Source organism: Lygodium microphyllum, chromosome 22 (assembly GCF_053477565.2).
Source record: "Lygodium microphyllum isolate KBCC chromosome 22, Lygodium_microphyllum_v1.1.10, whole genome shotgun sequence".
NCBI lineage: Eukaryota > Viridiplantae > Streptophyta > Polypodiopsida > Schizaeales > Lygodiaceae > Lygodium > Lygodium microphyllum.
In genome coordinates this window covers 42,416,744-42,436,196 of record NC_141156.1, presented here as the reverse complement: position 1 = coordinate 42,436,196, position 19,453 = coordinate 42,416,744, and the positions used below count along the sequence as shown (strand labels likewise).

At 48.1% G+C, this 19,453-nt stretch overlaps 1 protein-coding gene across 6 annotated transcripts in view; it reads right to left on the bottom strand.

Annotated features, from left to right (window-relative positions):
* Nucleotides 1-19,453, bottom strand: part of ABCC13 (multidrug resistance-associated protein 11) — a 257,291-nt gene that overhangs the window by 74,676 nt on the left and 163,162 nt on the right. For all 6 annotated transcript variants that reach the window (XM_087662983.1, XM_087662984.1, XM_087662980.1 and 3 more), the window contains one exon: nucleotides 8,746-8,921. In XM_087662983.1, the coding sequence (XP_087519109.1) occupies nucleotides 8,746-8,921 (176 nt within the window). The remainder of the gene's footprint in view (nucleotides 1-8,745; nucleotides 8,922-19,453) is intronic.

Sequence of the window (19,453 nt, the reverse complement as noted above, 5' to 3'; positions counted from 1 at the left end):
CCGATTTAGAATGTATATTGCAGTATTAACAGCTTCAGCCCAAAAATGGTTAGGCAATCCCTTGCCCTTTAGCATGCATCTTGCCATCTCCACAATGGTGCGATTCCTGTGTTCCACAACACCGTTCTGCTGAGGTGTGTGAGGCGTCGTCAATTGACGCTTGATCCCTTTGCTCTTGCAAAAGCCTTTAAACTCCTTTGAGTTGAACTCACCACCACCATCTGTTCTAAATTTCTTCACACTTTTCCCTGTTTCATTCTCAACAAGTATTAGCCATTCTTTAAACTTACCAAAAGCTTGAGCCTTATCATGAAGGAAGTACACCCACATCTTCCTACTGTAGTCGTCGACAATCAACATAAAATAAGAAGATCCCCCCAAGGCCTGTGTAGGCATCTTACCACACAAGTCAGCATGCACCAACTCTAGAGGAGCCTGTGCTCTATTCTTGCTTTCTTGTGGAAATGCCTTTCTCTGTTGCTTGCCTATCATACAAGCTTCACATGGTTCCTTCAATTCAGTTATTGTAGGTAGGTGAGCAACCATACCTTGCTTTTGCATCTCCTTCAATATTGCAAATCCGATGTGTCCAAACCTTTCATGCCAAAGCTTACTTGTACCCACTTCAGCGGTGGCTGTAAGAGCACTTAGCTCATACAGGTTGTTCCTTCTTTCTCCTTTGCCAACAATTGTGTCAGCACTATCAATAATTTCTGCACCTGTCTTCTTGAACCTCACTTCATGACCAAGATCAGTTATAGCAGCAACTGATAATAGATTTCTCCTGATTTCGGGAACATACAACACATTTGAAAGCTTTTTGACTTCACCATTTGCAGCAACAAAAGAAATAGTACCTGTGCCTGCAGCAGGGCATTTAGCATCATTTCCAACCGTCACAGTGATGGATTCTTGTAGAGGCTGCATAGAACTGTATAGACCTTTCTTGTTGGTCATGTGACGGGAGGCCCCACTATCCAACACCCATGAGTCAATGGTAGATTTTTCTTGCGCCGAGGAGCACACTTCCTCAATGGTCGCCATGAATAATTCCAGCTCTGCTTCAGCCGTATTAGCTGTCTCTTTCCCTTTACTTTTAAGGGTACCATTCTTTTCATCTGCCTTCTTGATACGACAATCTGCAATTGCATGTCCTTTCTTTTTGCAGTAGAAGCACTCTCCTTGAAACTTCTTCTTTCTGCCCTTCTTCTTTTTGTCACCATCATTTTTGGTGGAGGAACCACCTTTGCCTTTTGCATTTGCAGAGAATGCAGTATCTCCATTGTTACTTTCTTCTCGGGCTTTTAGCCTCAACTCCTCCTCCATTAATAATGCACAAAACTCCTCAAAAGTCAAAGCTTGAGGTCTCACATGAGTATTAAGGGCAGTTACTAGTCCATCAAACTTTTGTGAACAAATCCGAAGACACCTCCGAGCTAGCTCTTCGCTAGTCTTTTGTATCCTAGCGCCAGCCATCTGGTCGCGCAGATTCTTAATCTGAGTGATGAATGCTTCAACCGTCTCTCCTTCAGCAAACTTCTCCGCTGCTAGTTGATTCTCCAAGTTTTGAATCCTTGTTTGGTTTCATGTTTCATACTGGCTCCTTAGTACATTCCAAGCCTCTGACGCTTTGGTTGTATGCTGAATCAAAGTCAGAACACTGTCAGAACAGCTTGTAACTAAGGCACACAATGCATCTGCATTCCTTCGTTTCCAAGCTCGTAGAAGATCTGAAGCTCATAAGAATCAAGGATAGTTGTAATTTTGAACTTCCACAAGGTGTAGTTTGTACCATCTAACTTGCCTTCGCTGAAGGTTGGTGGACGAATCCTCAGTGTTTGAATAGCCGGTACAGCAACACCACCTCCTGCACCGCTTCCTGATGCGCTAGAACCGCTTCCGGAAGTCGACATAGTTTCTCTTTGCTGTTGAAGCCTTTGCCTCTTGCATACTCTCCGATCTCTAGAGCCCCCTGGGCCCTAATACCATGTAAAATATTACATGGCGCAGCGAACATAATCTGAGAAAGAGATAGAGAGTACACAACAGAAAAGAGGAGAATCAGTAAATTCTTTAACTCCAAACAACTGATACAAAGATGGCTCTGTCCACCCGTGCGCTTCCACTGTGTGAAGCTTAGATGGCGATCTAGACAGAAGATAGGTGAAGAGCTTAAGGCTAGCTGGAACAACAACTCTGACTAGGTGAAAGATGAGTGATCGATGGTTGTGAAGGGGTTTAGCTTTTATAGCTTGCGAAGGCCATGAGGTTGGCCTGACTGACCTACCATATAAGCCTCCACTAGTTGGCCAGGGAATATTCTAGGAAATATTCCCTTTACCATCGGGCCGGGGGCACTGCCCCCGGACCCTCGCCAGGGGGGCCATTGGCCCCTCTGGGACCCCCCAGCTAGGAGCCGCTTCCACGGCCCCCGGACCCCACAATAAGGGCCCCTTTTAACTCCCTTACACCGCAACTCGATGCAATGTGTCTCGAGTTGCTACCAGCTTAACCACTCCGTCTAACCCAAAGATTAGACCCACAACAGTCGCCTTTTTGCCATCCGGTCACATAGACCTCATCTAATATACAAGTCAGGACTCAACCAATGTCCGGGCTCACATTTGGCTTCTCCTCATAATGGGGGCCTTACAACTTTGAGCACCATGGATCATTGGTAGCACCTAATGAGGGTGGGGCATTGATCATATCTAACACTGCACCAATCTGCCTCTGTAATGAGCAATCATGATGTGAATGTGGCACGCCTATGTTGCCGAGTAGGTATTCTAAGGCATTGTGCTCTGTGTAGCGTTGTAGCTCTGTCAACTGTGATGCCTCCTAATACTGTATCTCGGCGACGTCCATTAGTAGGAGATGTAGTGTCTGAGATAGTTGCGGCTAGGGATTCAGCTACACTGAAGTAGTTTGTAACTCCTCTCTCGAGGGGTGGATGATGCTGGGGTTGCCTCCTATCCTGTAACAATAATGCTCTGCATCGTTGGAGCTCCAGCAAGAAAAGGCCCAAACATCTTTGGTCCTCATAGTCCATCACCCGTCTTAGTGGTCCAAAGCCTTTCTTAAAGAGGCAATGATAATGGTCTTGAATATCATAGTATACAGTACATCTACAAATGTAGTGCTCGTCCATCTCTGGCTACCATCCACAAAGCTGGCACATTCTCTCATTGGCTGCAATATGGCTCCATCGACCTGTCTCAATCATCAACTGATGCGATGAGGTGTGGATTTGACCAATAGCGACTCGGAGTCCGTGGGACAGTTGAGCATCCATGTATCTAGGCCTCACTATGAAACTGTCATGAGAAAGCTGCAAGAAGTGACTTTGGTATTGTGCCGTTTTCATGTCTAATGGGAAAGGGGGCTTGGACCAAGTCCTTTCTATCTCCACTTTAGTGATGTCAGCCCTGATCACACTATTTGGCTGCAAGAAGTGACTTTGGTGTTGTGCCGTTTTCGTGCCTAATGGGAAAGGGGGCTTGGACCAAGTCCTTTCTATCTCCACTTTAGTGATGTCTGCCCTGATCACACTATTCAGCTTTGCACGACTAAGGCTCAAAGTAGGGCAGTCGAGGATGTAATCAAATGGTGGTAGTCTATTTGTACTCATGCCATGTAAATTCAGCCTTGTGCTCATGTGTGCATACCAACACTGTCTATCTCCCTCTGTTGCAAGCTGTCTTGAAGACTCCAACACTAGTCTAGGATATCGATCTTTAGGGAGCTGCCATATCCTCTGAAGGAAAGTAATTGCTTGAAATAATGCCTCAACTACCATGGGTGCAACACCTAATTCTGCCCAGAAGATCTCCTATGGTACTGAGGCTTTTGCCCTTATCATACGTGCTATCATCATGATTAGCGGTCTTTCCATGTGTTCCCAGCCATCATAATGTTGTGCTTCCAGTCCATCACAGTCCATAAGTGGCATCCGTCTAGAGAGAGAGAGAGAGAGAGAGAGAGAGAGAGAGCGTGGGTATCCATGACTTCATTACTGTTGTTTTCCTTTTTGTTTGGTTGGCCTGAAGGCCTGATGTAAATATTTCCATACATTAATATACTCTTATTCACGAAAAAAAGGAGAGACCGTGGCTATCCATGGCTGCAAAGCCACAAGGTAGTTCCAGTAGGTTAGGCGGGGGGGGGACCTACCAACAACGGCAGACTGCGTAGGAAGAGGCTGCGCAAATGACCATGGACTAGGTGGGGGAGGCGAACGTGCAAGCTGCCACATGGGCATTTGCCTGAGCATTGTCGAGTGCTCTTGAAGGGTAGTGAGGTGTTTTGATTGCAGGCAAGGCAAGCCGGATCATTGACCTACGTGGTCAAAGTTAGGCAAACTCCCTTTGATAGAATGTGGAAGCCATAATTAGAAGAGACGGTAGAAAAAAGTATGAATTGAAGGCTCACTATATTTTTTCTTCTTATAAACCTTCTTTTAAAGCCTTTGATTTTTTAAAAGAGCTGGCCCCTTCCTTCCCGAAAAATAGAAAAACAATTGTTCAGCTTGCATTTTTATGCACTCTATGTATAGTCTTGTTATCATTTGCATTTACCTCTCTCTTGAATCAAAACAACATAAAATCTTGCTCTTAGTCTTCTTACTTTCTCTCAATCTACCTCTTCTCACTTATTGTCATGGCTTCTTGTGAAGTATCTCCTTTTGATAAACCCTTCTTATACTGAACCTCAACACATGGAGGATGCCCATCTGGCTACTTGAATACATGCATAGGCACCATCCCAAAGCATCTTCTTCTATTAAATCTGATTGAGATTTGTTGCTAGTGGCGATCCTCCAAGCTCAAATCATGGACATGCAATGACAATTAGCCAAGATGCACACTCCCTGTTTTCCATTTGTATTCATGGCCATAAGAACAATGCCTCTTCAGTTCCAACCTGATCCCTTTAAAAGTTGGGCATGGCCAATAAGTTACATTTTTGTTCAACAATGGCTCTACTCACAATTTCCTTTCTTCTTAGTTGATGTAGAAAGCACAGGTCCACCTGGTACCTACTGAACAAGCTTATCTTGTCCATTATGCAGAACACACAATTGTGGATCATTGGGACTTGATGGTACCGAGTTTGGATATTTCAATCCAATAGTATCATTAGCTTACTTCCAACTTATGATCCTTGACCATATTGATATCATTATTGACATGCCACGCCATTTTGATAAATATTCCTCTTTGTACATAAACTATAAAACTCATGCATTCTCTTTTGAACTTGATGGTTGTCATTATGTGATCGAGGGCTATTTATTCTCCAAAGTCACAAAAAAAAAAAGATATTAACTTTGAAATTTAATGAATGTATTTTAAAATCCAAATGTTATTACTTATATTTATTTCATGAAAAAGTTCAATCATTTGATTCACAACGTAATTGCATATTTAAAAATAATGATATTAATGTAAATTTAAATATGAGTGAATATTTAGATCCCATCTACAAGAACATGCTGATGTCTTTTCGTCTGAATTAGCTAATGGACTTGTGCTATCTCGAGGTACCTTAGATCATAGGATCGAGACCAGTAACCATGCCGTCTATCAACAATCTTATCAGTTTAGCTCGAAAGAGAATGACGAGATAGCTAGGCAACTTCATGATTACCTAGCTAAGGGTTTTATTGAGGTGTGTAAATCTCCATGGGGCACGCTTGTCCCTCTCGCTAAAAAGATGACACCATGCGCTTTTGTGTTGATTATAAAGGTCCCAATAAGGTGACCATTAAGAATAAATATCCGTTACGCAAGATGGATGATCTTATAGATCGACTTTCTCATGTGCAATGTTTTAGCAAAATCAATCTTAGATCTGATTACCATTAAATACGAATAGCTTTAGAGAATGTCTCGAAAATTGCATTTCGAACACTGTATGAACATTATTAATATGTAGTCCTACCTTTTGGATTAACTAATGCTCATACAACTTTCCACAAATGATGAATTATTTATTTCATCCGTATCTCAGAAAGTGGATAGTTGTTTTCCTCGACTACATCTCTATTTTTAGTAAGTTGGAGAAATATGTGAAACATTTGTATAAAATCTTACACCTAGATGAGCGAAATTGTTTGTAAACCTATCCAAAGTATGAATTTGTTTACATGGAGTTGTTATATCTTGGATATGTCATCTCGATTGATGGAATCAGGATTGATCTCAAAAAGTTTGAGTAGTGCTTGATTGGTCTATTCCAAGGACTATAGGGCAAGTAAAATCCTTCTTAGGTTTTATTGAATTTTAGTCTTGAGTTCATGAAGAACTATCCTCATATTGTTGAACCCTTAACATGTCTGCTTTAGGGTATCCAAAGCAAGAAAAAGTACGTCAGTCCACCAATTGTTTGAACTAGTGAGCTTAATCCATGTTTTCAAATACTAAAACAACTAGTTATCATTGCATTGATGTTGCAAATTATTGATTCGAATAAACCTTTTGAGGTTTATATGGATACCAGTAATTACGCTATTTAGGTTGGATCCTAGGGGGGAGATTTTAGTTGCTCTAGTGCAGCTCACATTGAAAAGTACAGATCTTGTCATATGGATGTGAATTTTTAACTTAATGCTTGTCAGAAACTTACATTGGCATACTTGAGTTGTATACATGTGTGGTTACATGTGAGATTAAGTTGATTGTGTGACACGTGAAAGATAATCCTAGCTTGGGTAGTGGGGATATTGGTAGAAGTTGTGGTGGATAGGTGGCAATGGGATGACTAAGTCAGATCTTGGTCAAGGACACTGAGCTCCCTCTCAAAAATGACTTTTGGTATCATGAAGGTTAGCAAACTAAAAATTTAATGTCCTATAATAAGGTATGTGGAAAGTTTCGACAATTTTAAGTTCAAAGAGGTTGGGCAGCATTAATGTTATTTTGATCGAGAGTAGGGCCAAAGGGATATGTGGCTCAAACAACAACACACACACATTCTAGAGTAATTGACAGCTGTTGAGCCTGATTTTGAAGGGTTAGACCATAGAAACAGGGAATGGCCGTTCCGGCCTGTAGGAACAGTTTAATGCGTTACAGACCCTTGGAGAAGGTGAAACGGCCAGGGAACGTTCCCTGTTGTTCCCAAGGCCGTTCCCTACTATTCCCCCTGCCATTCCCTGTTTGGAACGGCCGTTCCAGGCCTATTGACCAGAAATTTACATTTTTCCACGTTTTCTCTTTTTGCTTGTATCACACTCCTTCTACCAAATGTTCACTCATGTCCATCGCCTAATCTCTCTCTCTTTTTTTCGTAATCTCTCTCTACCAAATGTTCACTCATGTCCATCGCCTAATCTCTCTCTACCAAATGTTCACTCATGTCCATCGCCTAATCTCTCTCTCTCTCTCTCTCTCTCTCTCTCTCTCTCTCTCTCTCTCTCTCTTTGAATATTCAAAGTGTCAAGACAACCCACAAGCCAATCAAGAGTCCATGCAAAGTTCAAATTTGATGCATTATGAACTCTTGCAAATCACAATCAAATTTCAGCCTATTCTCAATTCCAAGGTAATCATCCATTTATATTGTCTAATTTCAAGGGAAACTAGAATAATTGGGGCAATTCAGAGCAATTTGGAGCTATGGGGGTAATCGAGTCAATTTTGGGACATTCGAGTCAATTTGGACCATTGAGGGGTATTGGGACAATTAGAGGGACATTCTTTGGGGCAACTTGGTAATGCAGGGCATATTTGGGGCACTTAAGACATGTGCCGTTCCGCCCGTTCCCGTTCCCCCACCTTGGACGTTCCCTCCGTTCCAAGGGGTCCCGTTCTCGTTCCCGTTCCCCGTTCCAGGTAACTATGGGTTAGACAACAGAAACACCCTAATCAGCTATAGGCCACATCATTTTAATGCATAGTCTGATGCATGCAACAGCTTTTTTGGCATTTTCCGAGAAAGTGAGAATTGTCTCTCATCTACCACTTCTCTCTCTAGAGGCACCGCACAGCACTACTACAAGATAGGACACCAGCTCACCTAGAGGGACCCATGCATGGGACACACACCTTGAGGAGTGCTTTGAGATTGGCACCTCTTTTGATTTCATTTCCTTGCAGGAAATCAATGTGCTTGGGAGCTGATCAGTGGCTGCCTCTTTGACATTGTTGGCCTCTTCATGCTCAACATGGTTCAAAAATATTTGATGGTCCTCTTGGATCTTTGAGCAGCTCTTTTCTTGGACTATACTTGACATTGGTGAGCTGGTACGTGTGGGGAAATGTTTCTTCATCCCATGCTTCAAACTTGAGTCCTTTTTTGTGCTATCTCTGAGGCACATCCAGTCTATGTGCAGGATGGGGGCATCCATGGTTTTAGCATTTTTTTGACTTCTTTGTGTCATTGTAATCCCTCTTTGCTCATAGAATTCAAGAGGCAGTGTTGGAAATAGAGATGCTACTCTATATAGTACCATTGGTGTTTCTTGGCACTCTTCGTGACTTTTCTCCAATCTTGTCCTCTTGAATTTCATCCTCTTGGGCCACTTCCCACTTGTAACTTATATAAAGGAACACAACACCTGCTATACATTGATATAATACATTCAGCCTGTTTCACCAAAAACAAGAAGTGCCTATTGAAATATGAATGCTACACCATCATGATAAGCTCTCAATCTTGCAATATACTGTTGTTGAAAGCAAGGGAGAAAAGGAGAAATAACAAAACTAAACTTACTGGTGGATAACTGGAAAAGAGGCGAACCTGTTCAAAAGACGTCCTTTTGGGTTATGTTCAAAGAAATAGATTGGTGCAGATATGACACGCATTAGGAGGGCTTCATGCACTTTGAATGCAGCAGCAAGTCCACCATATGCAAAAGAGAAGGCCCGTGCTGCTGTGAAGAATGAATTTGCTATTGCAATCCATAGGAACACGGTCTGCAATAAGACATAAGATTTTGACATCAAGATACCTCACAATGTATATAAGATTTTGACATCAAGATACCTCACAATGTATATAAATTGTCTGTGGATTGTGAATGTCAAGGGTTGACTAATAATTATAATCAGGACTTTGCTCATCTCATACACCATCATCAAAAGTATATGGCCCTAGGACCAAAAACATACACATGGAAGATTCTTGAGCCATGATTTTGGCCTTAATGGCCGAGCTCACACATGCATTTCTGTGACCATGGCCCTAGGGCCAAGCTCTCACTTACATGGCAAACATAGGGACAAGAGCCTAGCACTTGAGGCAAAGATTACTCTTAGTTCTTTCTGAATATCTAGAACTTCCACTTAGTATGTGGTACTATTATGTATTCTTTGGTTTCATGTGATCTAAACAATTCACGCTTAAGGTAGTCATAATACACTGACATAGCAGACTGATACATGTGTACCACGAAGACTTTATCCTCCCTTTCAGAATGCAAGTGACTTTTGGCTCTACTGTTTTGGAAATATCGAGGTATTCGGATGCTTGTCAGCTTGGTCTTGTGGTCCTTGGGCAAAGCTCATGGACTTGGCTAAACTTTTAAGACCGAGCTTGGGCCAATGGCCATGGCCAAGCTCATAGCAATGCAAGTGTGAGTTTCATTGCAGTTCAAGACTAACCGCCACAAAATTTCCTTGTAGCTGTGTGCTTGGTCCTAGGTGTGTATAATCAACGGCTAGGGTTAATATACCACTTCTAGGATTTGAATACTAAAGGAGTATCACTAGGAATCTGTGAGTAAAAGCATTTCCAAATGCTAGAGGTTGGGACGTGCTATTCACATTAAAACCCAGACTCTCCACTCATTGCTCACTTAGGTAAGCAAATTTCTAGGAGGGGAGATGTCCCATACAGAGGGGGACAGGATTGAGGTGCTGCCTACCATCCCTTCAAAGGCTTTAGGACGAAGCCCTTCATAGTGCTTAACAAGAGGATGGTGTGGAGGTTGAGGTTAAGGCCATGCATACTTGTCCCTGGTGATTGTCGTCTTCCCATCTATCCCTGAAGAAACCTCTCTGCCAGATTCCTTAACTGCCAGATTCCCTAAAGCTGAGGGGCAGCCCCATATCAAATGTCTTTGGGTTTCAATGTGGTGATCACAACTGGAACAATCTATATGACTGGCTGTATGAACATGGCTGAGGGGCAGCCATGTTCATACAGCCAGTCCAAAAAACAAAAGGGTCATCTTATGCAGCCTCTAATAGTCCCGCATCCTGTATCTGAATCCTTGTAAAACGAGGAGGTTTTTTTTTCTAGAGAAGACAAAATTCTCTATTTAATAAAATACCCTAGGGACAAAATATCCCAAGGCAATATAACAAAAACCTCTGTAAGGGACGTCAATGACAAAAGAAAAACAATAAGTAGGAAGTCATAACAATGCCTGAATGAATAACCAGTCAGGAGGTCTATAGTGCCAGACCATATGTGTCTGACAATGAAAGAAGTGCAGATCTGAGGTCCTGAGAAAAGAATCTCTCCTCCTCTTCATAGTCTCCAAACACCTTGTATTCTCTCCCATCTCCCATGAAGAGTATGGACAATCTCTGTCCAAATCCTGGAAAAGAATCTCTGCCATGGATATGTCCAATAAATCCATATCATGGTTACATCTTTACCAAGCAATAATGCTAGCCACAAGCTCCCATCTGTGACAGATGCTCTTGGTTCTAGATTGTCTGTGAGAAATTTGGCACGACAAACTTGCTCACAGGCTGCCCTGAGACAAGGTAAGCACGACATCTTATACATCTTCATATCCACAGGCTGGGCCTCCATCTGTGACCCAAGTAACTGCCCCCCATGTAATAATCATAAGAGTCTGCAATGCCAAGAAACACCACCTTAAGGGCTCTCCTCCAAACCTCCTCAGCCTAGGGAAATCCTGAATGCAATGTCTGTATGTCTCTCTAGCTCTCCGCACCTAACATTCATGGCCTTGAACCATAGCCAAGCCATGTAGCAACTACTAAACTACTCCATGCTACTGACCAAAGAAAGAGTGAAATCTTTCTTGGTCCAAACTTGTTCTCCAATCTCCTCTAGAAGTCAGCAAGCAAAGGTGGCGGTATACCCTATGCAGTCCGATGTTCAGTCACTGGCATCACTCTGATTCTGCTCATTTGTATCATCCTCCTCAATCTAGGTACTCCCAAAAAAGGAAACATCCCTGACAAGTGAATTTTTCCAGATCCACTCCCGAGGGTCCACTGTATTCTTTTGAGTCCCTCCTGTATGCCCAATGCCTCCAGCTGCCTGTTTTGTATATTTCAGGGTCTTGGTCTAGGTATCAAGTCCTGACATGATGAGCTGCAACCTGGATCCTCTGCTCAAGGCATCCTATAAACACCAATCGATCCAGATCCTCCCTCTTGAGTCTGCCATCCTCTTGTACTGATTAAGTAAACACACTCTCTCTACTGGTAGCCACCGTTGTAACAAGAGAGACACCTTGTTTCTGCCATCGCTCTTTTGCTGCATTGAGGGCTCAAAAGGTACCACTCTCAAAAGAGGAGCAACAGTAAAGAGATACACCAACTTTGCTCACTCAGGTGAATAGATGAGTGATCATCTCCTATCATTGCTCTTCACAATCCTTTATGCAATCCTCATCTCCCTCCTGCTTACCACCTTCATTTTGCATAGGTGCCTGCCTTTCATTGCCACATATACTGCTACAGAGCAGCATCTCAAAAACTACTGCCTCTTGACCTACCTCACAGCTCAGCTGACCTTTTTCTTTTTGCAAGTAAAATGTGGCTGATTATATTACTCAAAAAGCTGATTACAACAAAGTGCTCATGCTCAAAAGACTAGCTGGAGCTGAAGCAAAGTCACCAGTACATCATGTATACAAGCCTCTCAAGGGGGTCTAGGGGGGATGGGGGCAAGAAGCCATTGGGGGGGGGGGGGGGGGGGGCGGCTATATCGCCAAATGGGGCTGCCTGCCTGCATCACAAAGAACAGACCTTGGCCGCCCGTATGCATGAAGTGACCACGGAGCTCTTGACGAGCCCTGGACTCGCCTTGCACCTGATCCCATTGGCCGCGGAGGGAATGGATGATGGAGGTCCAGAGCTCTGCTAAGGTCGGATGTGCTGAGAATCTCTCTCCGCTGAAGGCCACCTGGCATCGGGCCTTCCAAATGTGCCATCCAGTAAAACTCCCTATGATCTCCCATACCTCCGAGAGGTCTACTATGGGCTCCAGTACCTGACGGATGGGTAGAGCCTCCAGACCGACCACTGCGCATGGCCTTGCCTCGATCATGAATATCGTGTCCTGCATCCCGGCCTCATACAAAAGGTGACGGCCTTGGCTGACTGCCTGCCAACAGAAAGCTCTCCATGAGATACACCCAAGGCTGGGCACTATACGTCGAAGGATACGGCATGCTCCTCTCCACACGAGCTGCGCCTCCTCACAAGACCAAAGGCAGTGCTTTGGGGTTTCCAAAGGCTGCTGTGTGCAGTGCTTACAACCTCCCTCCTTCTGCATCTGGGCAAGCCAGCTTCCCACTGCTAAGTCTCCATATGCCACCAAAATACGACACCCTCCTCGGCCTCCAGCTCTCCCATAGGCGGCGCCAAAAGGTCCGTCGGAAGGGCTCCGTGATGCTGTGCACCACCCAGTGCCTGCTGCGTGACGGCACCTAGTCCATATCCTCCTGCATCAGTGCATGTCTGCCAATCCTGGTAGTGTACTCTAGGAACCTGGGTGGCTTTTTGGTGACCGCAGAGGCCGGCCATAGCCACTCTCCTGGATCTCACTCCAGCTCATCAAGTGGTCTGCCCTCCCAAATCCAAAGGCGCCACTCCTTGAGCTCCTTCTAGAAAACATAGGGGTCCAGTCGCCAAGTCTTCCCCTGAAGACCCACCAACCGAATCCTCCTCTACGAAAGGGTGGCAATCCCCTCATCCTGATGCCCTCTGTTAAGGGCCAGACGTCCCCCCTCCTGAACGGCGAAGGTCCCCTATGGGGCGCCACCCACTCTACTTGCCACCTGAAGGGGGATGCCTGCTGGTGAGAACCTAGCTACCCATACCTCCCCGGGCTCTATCGGCTCTCATATCCGGGGGGGAAAGCCACTCCGGAGGTATTGCTGTGTCTCTCTCTCTTCTCCTCAACTCCACTCCTCTCGGGCAACCTGATACTCGCTGTAGCACCTCCTCGTCCGCCATCCTATACACCTCCCGCCATGTCCTGATGGAACGAGCCGGGCTGGCCTCCCAACCAGCCCACTGGATGTGGGGGCGCTCACCTATCTGTGCCCCTTCCCAATCTTTGACCTGGAGGTTCCAGATCATCGGCTGACGGTCTATTTCCTCCTGGCAACCTAGGGGGCTTTGGATTAGGGCCTTACGAAGGCCCTGCCACACGCAGAGTAGGTTGCGAAGAAAAGGTGATCTAAGGGGGGTGATCTAGGCTGACGTAAAGATCCATCTCAGGGACGGCCTCCACTCACCGCCAAGCCTCGATTTACAATCCTGAAGGCCCTCCTGTAGTAAGACCTTCCAAGTCTATCCACCTGGTGTGAGACTGCGGATAACTAGCTTGCCCAAGAGGGCCATACTCTAATACTCTAGGTCTATGATCCCAAGCCCTCCCTCTGATCGATGTCGCCCATGCCACCTTGGCCCTGGAGTCCCTGGAGCCATCAGACCCAGACCAAAGGAAATTCCGCACTAGGCGGCGAAGCTGCCCTACCCACGATGAGGAGAAGCACCAACACGAGGTGATGTAGTAGGCCGTCGCTAGGAGGACCTGGTTAACCACCAGGGCTCGACCAGCTAGTGAGAGGCGAGAGTAGGTCAGTTTCCTCCAAATAGAATCAAGGACAGGAAGAAACTGCTCGGCAGGAGTGATGTCGAGTCCCACCTGGAACCCTAGGTATCGGACGGTCTGCCCTCTGCTCACCCATCTAAATGCCAGGTGGACGCCCCGCTCTGTGCTGGAGTCCGAATCTGAGAGAAAACCAACCGAATTTTGCCAGTTGATTTTCGCTCCTGCTACAAAGTAGAAAATGCCAAGAGCCAGCCTCACTCTTTCCAATATCAACTCATCGTCCTCTATATAGAGGCCTGTATCATCTGCGTACTCTGAGTCTAACAACTCAGTCTCCTCTCTCACTGGAAGTCGGAGGCCGCGTAATCCGCTCACACGTGACCTCAGGAAGTAAGACATTGCCGCTGCGAAGAGTAGGAACAAGTATGGGGCCAGGGGGCAACCCTGTCAAACCGATCTCTCCAGCCGAAACTCCTCTCCTCGCCTTCCGCCTATGAGAACCGTGCTGGTGGCCGATCTATACAGGCCGGAGACCCCATGAATCCAAGCATGGGGGAATCCCAATTTCACCATGGTGCCCTCTAGGAAATCCCAATCCACCCTATCATAAGCTTTCTCGAAATCCAAGAGTAGCACTGCCAATTTTTGCCCACTGTGCTGAGCCCACTCTGTCGACTCAAAGAAGGTAAATACATTGTCAAGGATGCTCCTATCCTGGACAAAGCCTGTCTATGTGTCATGAATGATATCTGGAAGCGCGGGGCGTAGTCGCCTACCAATCATCTTTGCTAGTGCCTTATAGGCCACTGACAGTAAGGTGATCAGTCTCCACTGGGATAGCTCCAACCGGTCTCCCCCTTTGGGGAGAAGACTGATAAGGCCTGCCGAGAGACTCCCTGGTATCTGTCGTGAGGTGAAGTTCTCCTGGAAAGCCCTCAATAGGGGATCCTTCACCACTTCCCAGTAGATAGTGAAGAAGGCCTTAGAGAGGCCATCCTCCCCCGGGCATTTTTGCCCATCCTGTGTATGGAAAGCCTCCTCTAGTTCCTTCTTTGTGAAGGGGCCTAGGAGGGAGTGTCCCATCTCCTCTGTGACGAGAGACGGGATGTGATCCCATACCTGCTGTCTGCATCTCTGTCCTCTAGCTGAAGCTGTCTCCTGCTGGAAAAGGCGCGTGTAGTAGTCGGTGGCAATCTCCATCACCTCATCTCGGCTAGAACGGGTCCTCCCATACTGATCCCGAAGGCTGCGTATCTGCTCTCCCAAGGTGTGGGGCTGGTGCACCTGGAAGAATTTCCTACACATTGTGCCCTCCTTCCGCGCCCAAAAGGCTGCTGAGGTGTGGAAGGAGAACTCCAAGCGCCTGTCCTCTAGGCCAGCAATGGCTGCACGCGCGCGCACCTCTTGTGTGTGGAGGGTGGGATCCCCTGGTGCCTCCTACAATAGTCTCTGCGTGCTGGAAGATCCCGTTGGAGTGCTCTCTCCTCCTCCCAACACTGTTGCCTGGCCTATATATGGCTGCCTCTTGGTAGATTCTGCTTGACTCGGCTAGGACCTCTACAACCTTCTCTGCTATCTGGTCCCTCTTGTCCCACTCTCTGGTCCAAATTTGCTCTATCTGTCTCGACACCTCCTCCCTCCTATAGATCGAGTCAGGGATTCGACATGATCGTGTATCTAGGGCGGATGCTGGGGGGTCAAGTGTTAGGAGAACCGGGGAATGATCGGATAACGTGGTGCCTGCCAACTGCTCAATCTGGCCTCCACAAGAGCCTCCCCACTCTCCCACATAAAACCTGTCCAACCGCTCCAGCAAGGCTCCACCTAGCCGCCTGTATCCCCAGGAGAAGTCCAACGACCTCTCCCTCCTGCGGAAGGCAGGGTCTTTCCAAGCATTATGTGCTCCGACTGCAAGCAAAAAGACCTCCCATGTCTTCTCCTCCTTCTCAGCCATGCCCTGGTAGTTTCTTCCTCTGCCTTGCTCGTCCTCCAAAGCCTTCAGGTTGTTGAAGTCTCCTCCAACAATCCAGGAGTCCACCTCTAGGAGTCCAGCTGCAATCTCCACCTAGAACCTGCTGTGTGCCTAACCTCCGTAGGGGCATAGACATTGAGGACTCCAATACACGAGTCCCCAATATCCAGTCTGATCCATAGTACCCTTCCTACCACTATCATCCCGTGGTCTCATACACAAGTGGTGAGACTCAGGCCAATAGAGGTGCATACGCCTCCACTCCTGCTGTGGGCACCTATGGCATGCTCCCAGTAAGTGTGCGAGCTGCCCGGAAGTACCTTCCCAACCCGCTAAGCCTGGGCGGGAGTGAGCTTGTGTTCCTGCAGTAGCAAGATATCGATTCGTCCGGCAAGGGCAGGCTACAACTCCTGCTGAACAATCAACTTCTTGGAGCCACGTACCCCACTGTAGTGGAGACTATTCACATTGCAGGATGCAAGATGTAAGCTCATGGGGAAACCGAACAGGCATCTGTTCAGTGTGGATGCTGTAGATGAGGAGGAGAGACTGTGAGGGATGCAAGTGCGCTTTGCCGCCGGTCTGGATGGTGAACTCCAATCCCCCATGGTGGCCCTCGGCCGGACCATAGGGGTGATAGATGCTCCAAGTGGTACTATCAATGCATCTATCAGCCATGCTGAAAATCGCGACTCTGTACACTGATAGAAGCGGGCCGCCTGTACTAGGGGCCACTCGATTACGTCCCTCGGAGCTCTCCACTGTGGAGGGGCTCGAAAGATAATGCTCAAGTATGGGACCTCGGCGCCAGCCCACCAGTTAATGTCCATTGTGCAACCTGGCCACTGTTGTGCAAACTGCGCTAATCCTTCATCTCCCATCCACTGGGAGATGTGATCTACCACCTGACTCTTCAACTCCTCCTCAATCTGTGTAGTCGTCCACTCCTCTGAGTAAGATGACTGAAGAAAAAAGGCGTAGTTTGGTCCATCCGGTGGTGCTAGTAGGTGGACCTTGCCCCTCCTTGACTTATGAACCACGAAGATCCCCACCTCTAGAGGTAGTGGGTACTCTCCGCGCTCTGCAACTTGCAGGTAGGACTATGGGCATTGCGGAAGAACTCTTGTGGCAACAGCTGTGCCTGTCTCGAGAAGGTGTGGCGGATGGCAGGGGCGGATAAGCTGGTGGTTGTGTGGGAGGGGGAAGACTGCTGGTGCGCGGAGGAGGTAGGTGTGTGTGGCTCATCACCTCCTGTGGGAGGAGGGGGGGTGGGTCTGGGGGGGCTCACCTGACCTGGGTGCGGATCAGGAGGGGTGCTCGGTAGGGGGGTGATGGGGGAAAAGAGGATCGAGGGATGGTGGGATGGCTGGAGATGCATGGCGGATGTTGGGGGGGGGGGGGGGGGGGGTGGTGGACTTGGCAAGGGGGGGCTATGAGCCAAGGTCAGTGGGGGGAAGGGGGGCATGGGATTGGGGGGGGTGGGTGGGTGAGGGGCCTGTGGGAACTCAAACGAGGCAGTTTGTGGCACGGGTGGAGAATGTGGGGGGGCTGTGGTCCTGTCGAGTGGGGCAGACACGGGGGGGGGGGGGGGGGGGGGGGGGCGCTGTGGAGTGCTCTGCCGATAGGGGGTCGCTCGCCTGCCAACACCCTGCTGACGAGGTTGGGTCTGAGGAGCTGGCTGCACCCCCCCCTTGCCATCTCCCTTTGTGTCGTCTCTCGACCTGTGTGAAACCGTCAAATCCACCTCCGAACTTGTGGGCAGAGCCGCCTTGGCTCCGAAATGCGTACAAACTGATGCTTGATGCCCAAAGTCATGGCAGCGCAGGCACTGCCCTGGTTGCCCAGTTACAATGACTTGCTGCCTAAAGGAGTGCCTGCCTGCCTCAATCTCTAGGAACTATGGGATATTCTTGACCTCTTTCACTGCTACCCATACCTTTGGGACTCTTGCTGCTGTCATTGCATCCGCGAAAGACACAGGAAGGACAGTGCCGAAGAGCTGTCCAAAGTCTTCCACCAACTGGCAATACTCAATCGCCAGGCCCGGGAAAAGAAGGGTGACCGGGTGGTGAAGAAACCTATTGTGGAGTGTAAACGCCTCCACAGTAAAGCCACTGTACCAAGGGACCATGTATATGACCCCCTTCGTGGACGCATATGGTGAATTGGCGAGTAGCTCGCGAGCTGCGTTTGCCGAGCTGAGCCGGACCATGAAGATCCCTTGGCCCAATAGGACCGCCTCCATAATCTGCGCCGTGCCGATGCGCAGTGTGGAGGGAAGCCAGTCCCGAAGCTGGGCCCTGGCTGGGGAATGCCCTACTACCTGACCATAAATCGTTGTTTCCATTAGCTCCAGCTCTTTAGCTTGGACGGCTAAGAGCTGCTCCTCAAAGAGGACTACGCGCAAGGTGTTTGACCGAGGGGCACTTGCTGAGTGCGCTAGCGTCTGACCATAGGTTTCCATTGCACGTTCCTTCTGGGAGAACCTACCTATCACGCTGCTGTGCTACTGGATGGGGAGTTGCTGCAGGGGGAGGGGGCAACTGGAGGGGAGGGAGGGGTGTCGATGGCGAAGGGGGAGATTTCTGTTTTCAATGGCAGTGGTGTGACAGTCTGACAAAGGGCCAGGCCTCCCGGCAGGATAGCACGCGGGGGGCGGGGGGTTGGAGGGGAGGAAAAGATAGGCGGGGGGGGGGGGGGGGGGGGGGGGGGGTGGGAGGGGCAGGGCGGGCGCAGGCGGAGGGGGCAGGGCGGGCACAGCTGGTGGCGCGAGGGCACAGGCGGTGGCACAGGGAGCTGGCGATGGGGGCCCTAGCGAAGGTTGGGGGGGGCGCAGGCAATGACGAGAGGAGTGGTGATGGTCCTGTTGATGGAGAGGGGGGGTGACGCTGGCGATGGCGCTGTTCCGGCGAGGCACGACGATCAGACGGGGCGGATGGGTTAGCTTGCGCGACGTGATGGGCAGGAGAAACAAAAATCGCTCAGCTGACCTTAGCTTGACTCCACCTCTAAAACCATTGCAAACTCTTGCTCTTTACTGTACTTTTGATGCAAAGCACTAACCTTGTTATTTATTTTTGACCACCATCAATGGATTCCCACACGTTTTTGCAGAATGTATGTATCAAGATTAGTAATAGATGTAAATGTGCAGCACTATTACCCCTCCACTTGTAGGGGCAGGGCGGGCGCAGGCGGAGGGGGCAGGGCGGGCACAGCTGGTGGCGCGAGGGCACAGGCGGTGGCACAGGGAGCTGGCGATGGGGGCCCTAGCGAAGGTTGGGGGGGGCGCAGGCAATGACGAGAGGAGTGGTGATGGTCCTGTTGATGGAGAGGGGGGGTGACGCTGGCGATGGCGCTGTTCCGGCGAGGCACGACGATCAGACGGGGCGGATGGGTTAGCTTGCGCGACGTGATGGGCAGGAGAAACAAAAATCGCTCAGCTGACCTTAGCTTGACTCCACCTCTAAAACCATTGCAAACTCTTGCTCTTTACTGTACTTTTGATGCAAAGCACTAACCTTGTTATTTATTTTTGACCACCATCAATGGATTCCCACACGTTTTTGCAGAATGTATGTATCAAGATTAGTAATAGATGTAAATGTGCAGCACTATTACCCCTCCACTTGTAGTCACAGTCTGGCCAGAAAGGTAATGAATGCTGTGTTGAAAACACCTTTGAAAGTACTCAACCCAAGGCAA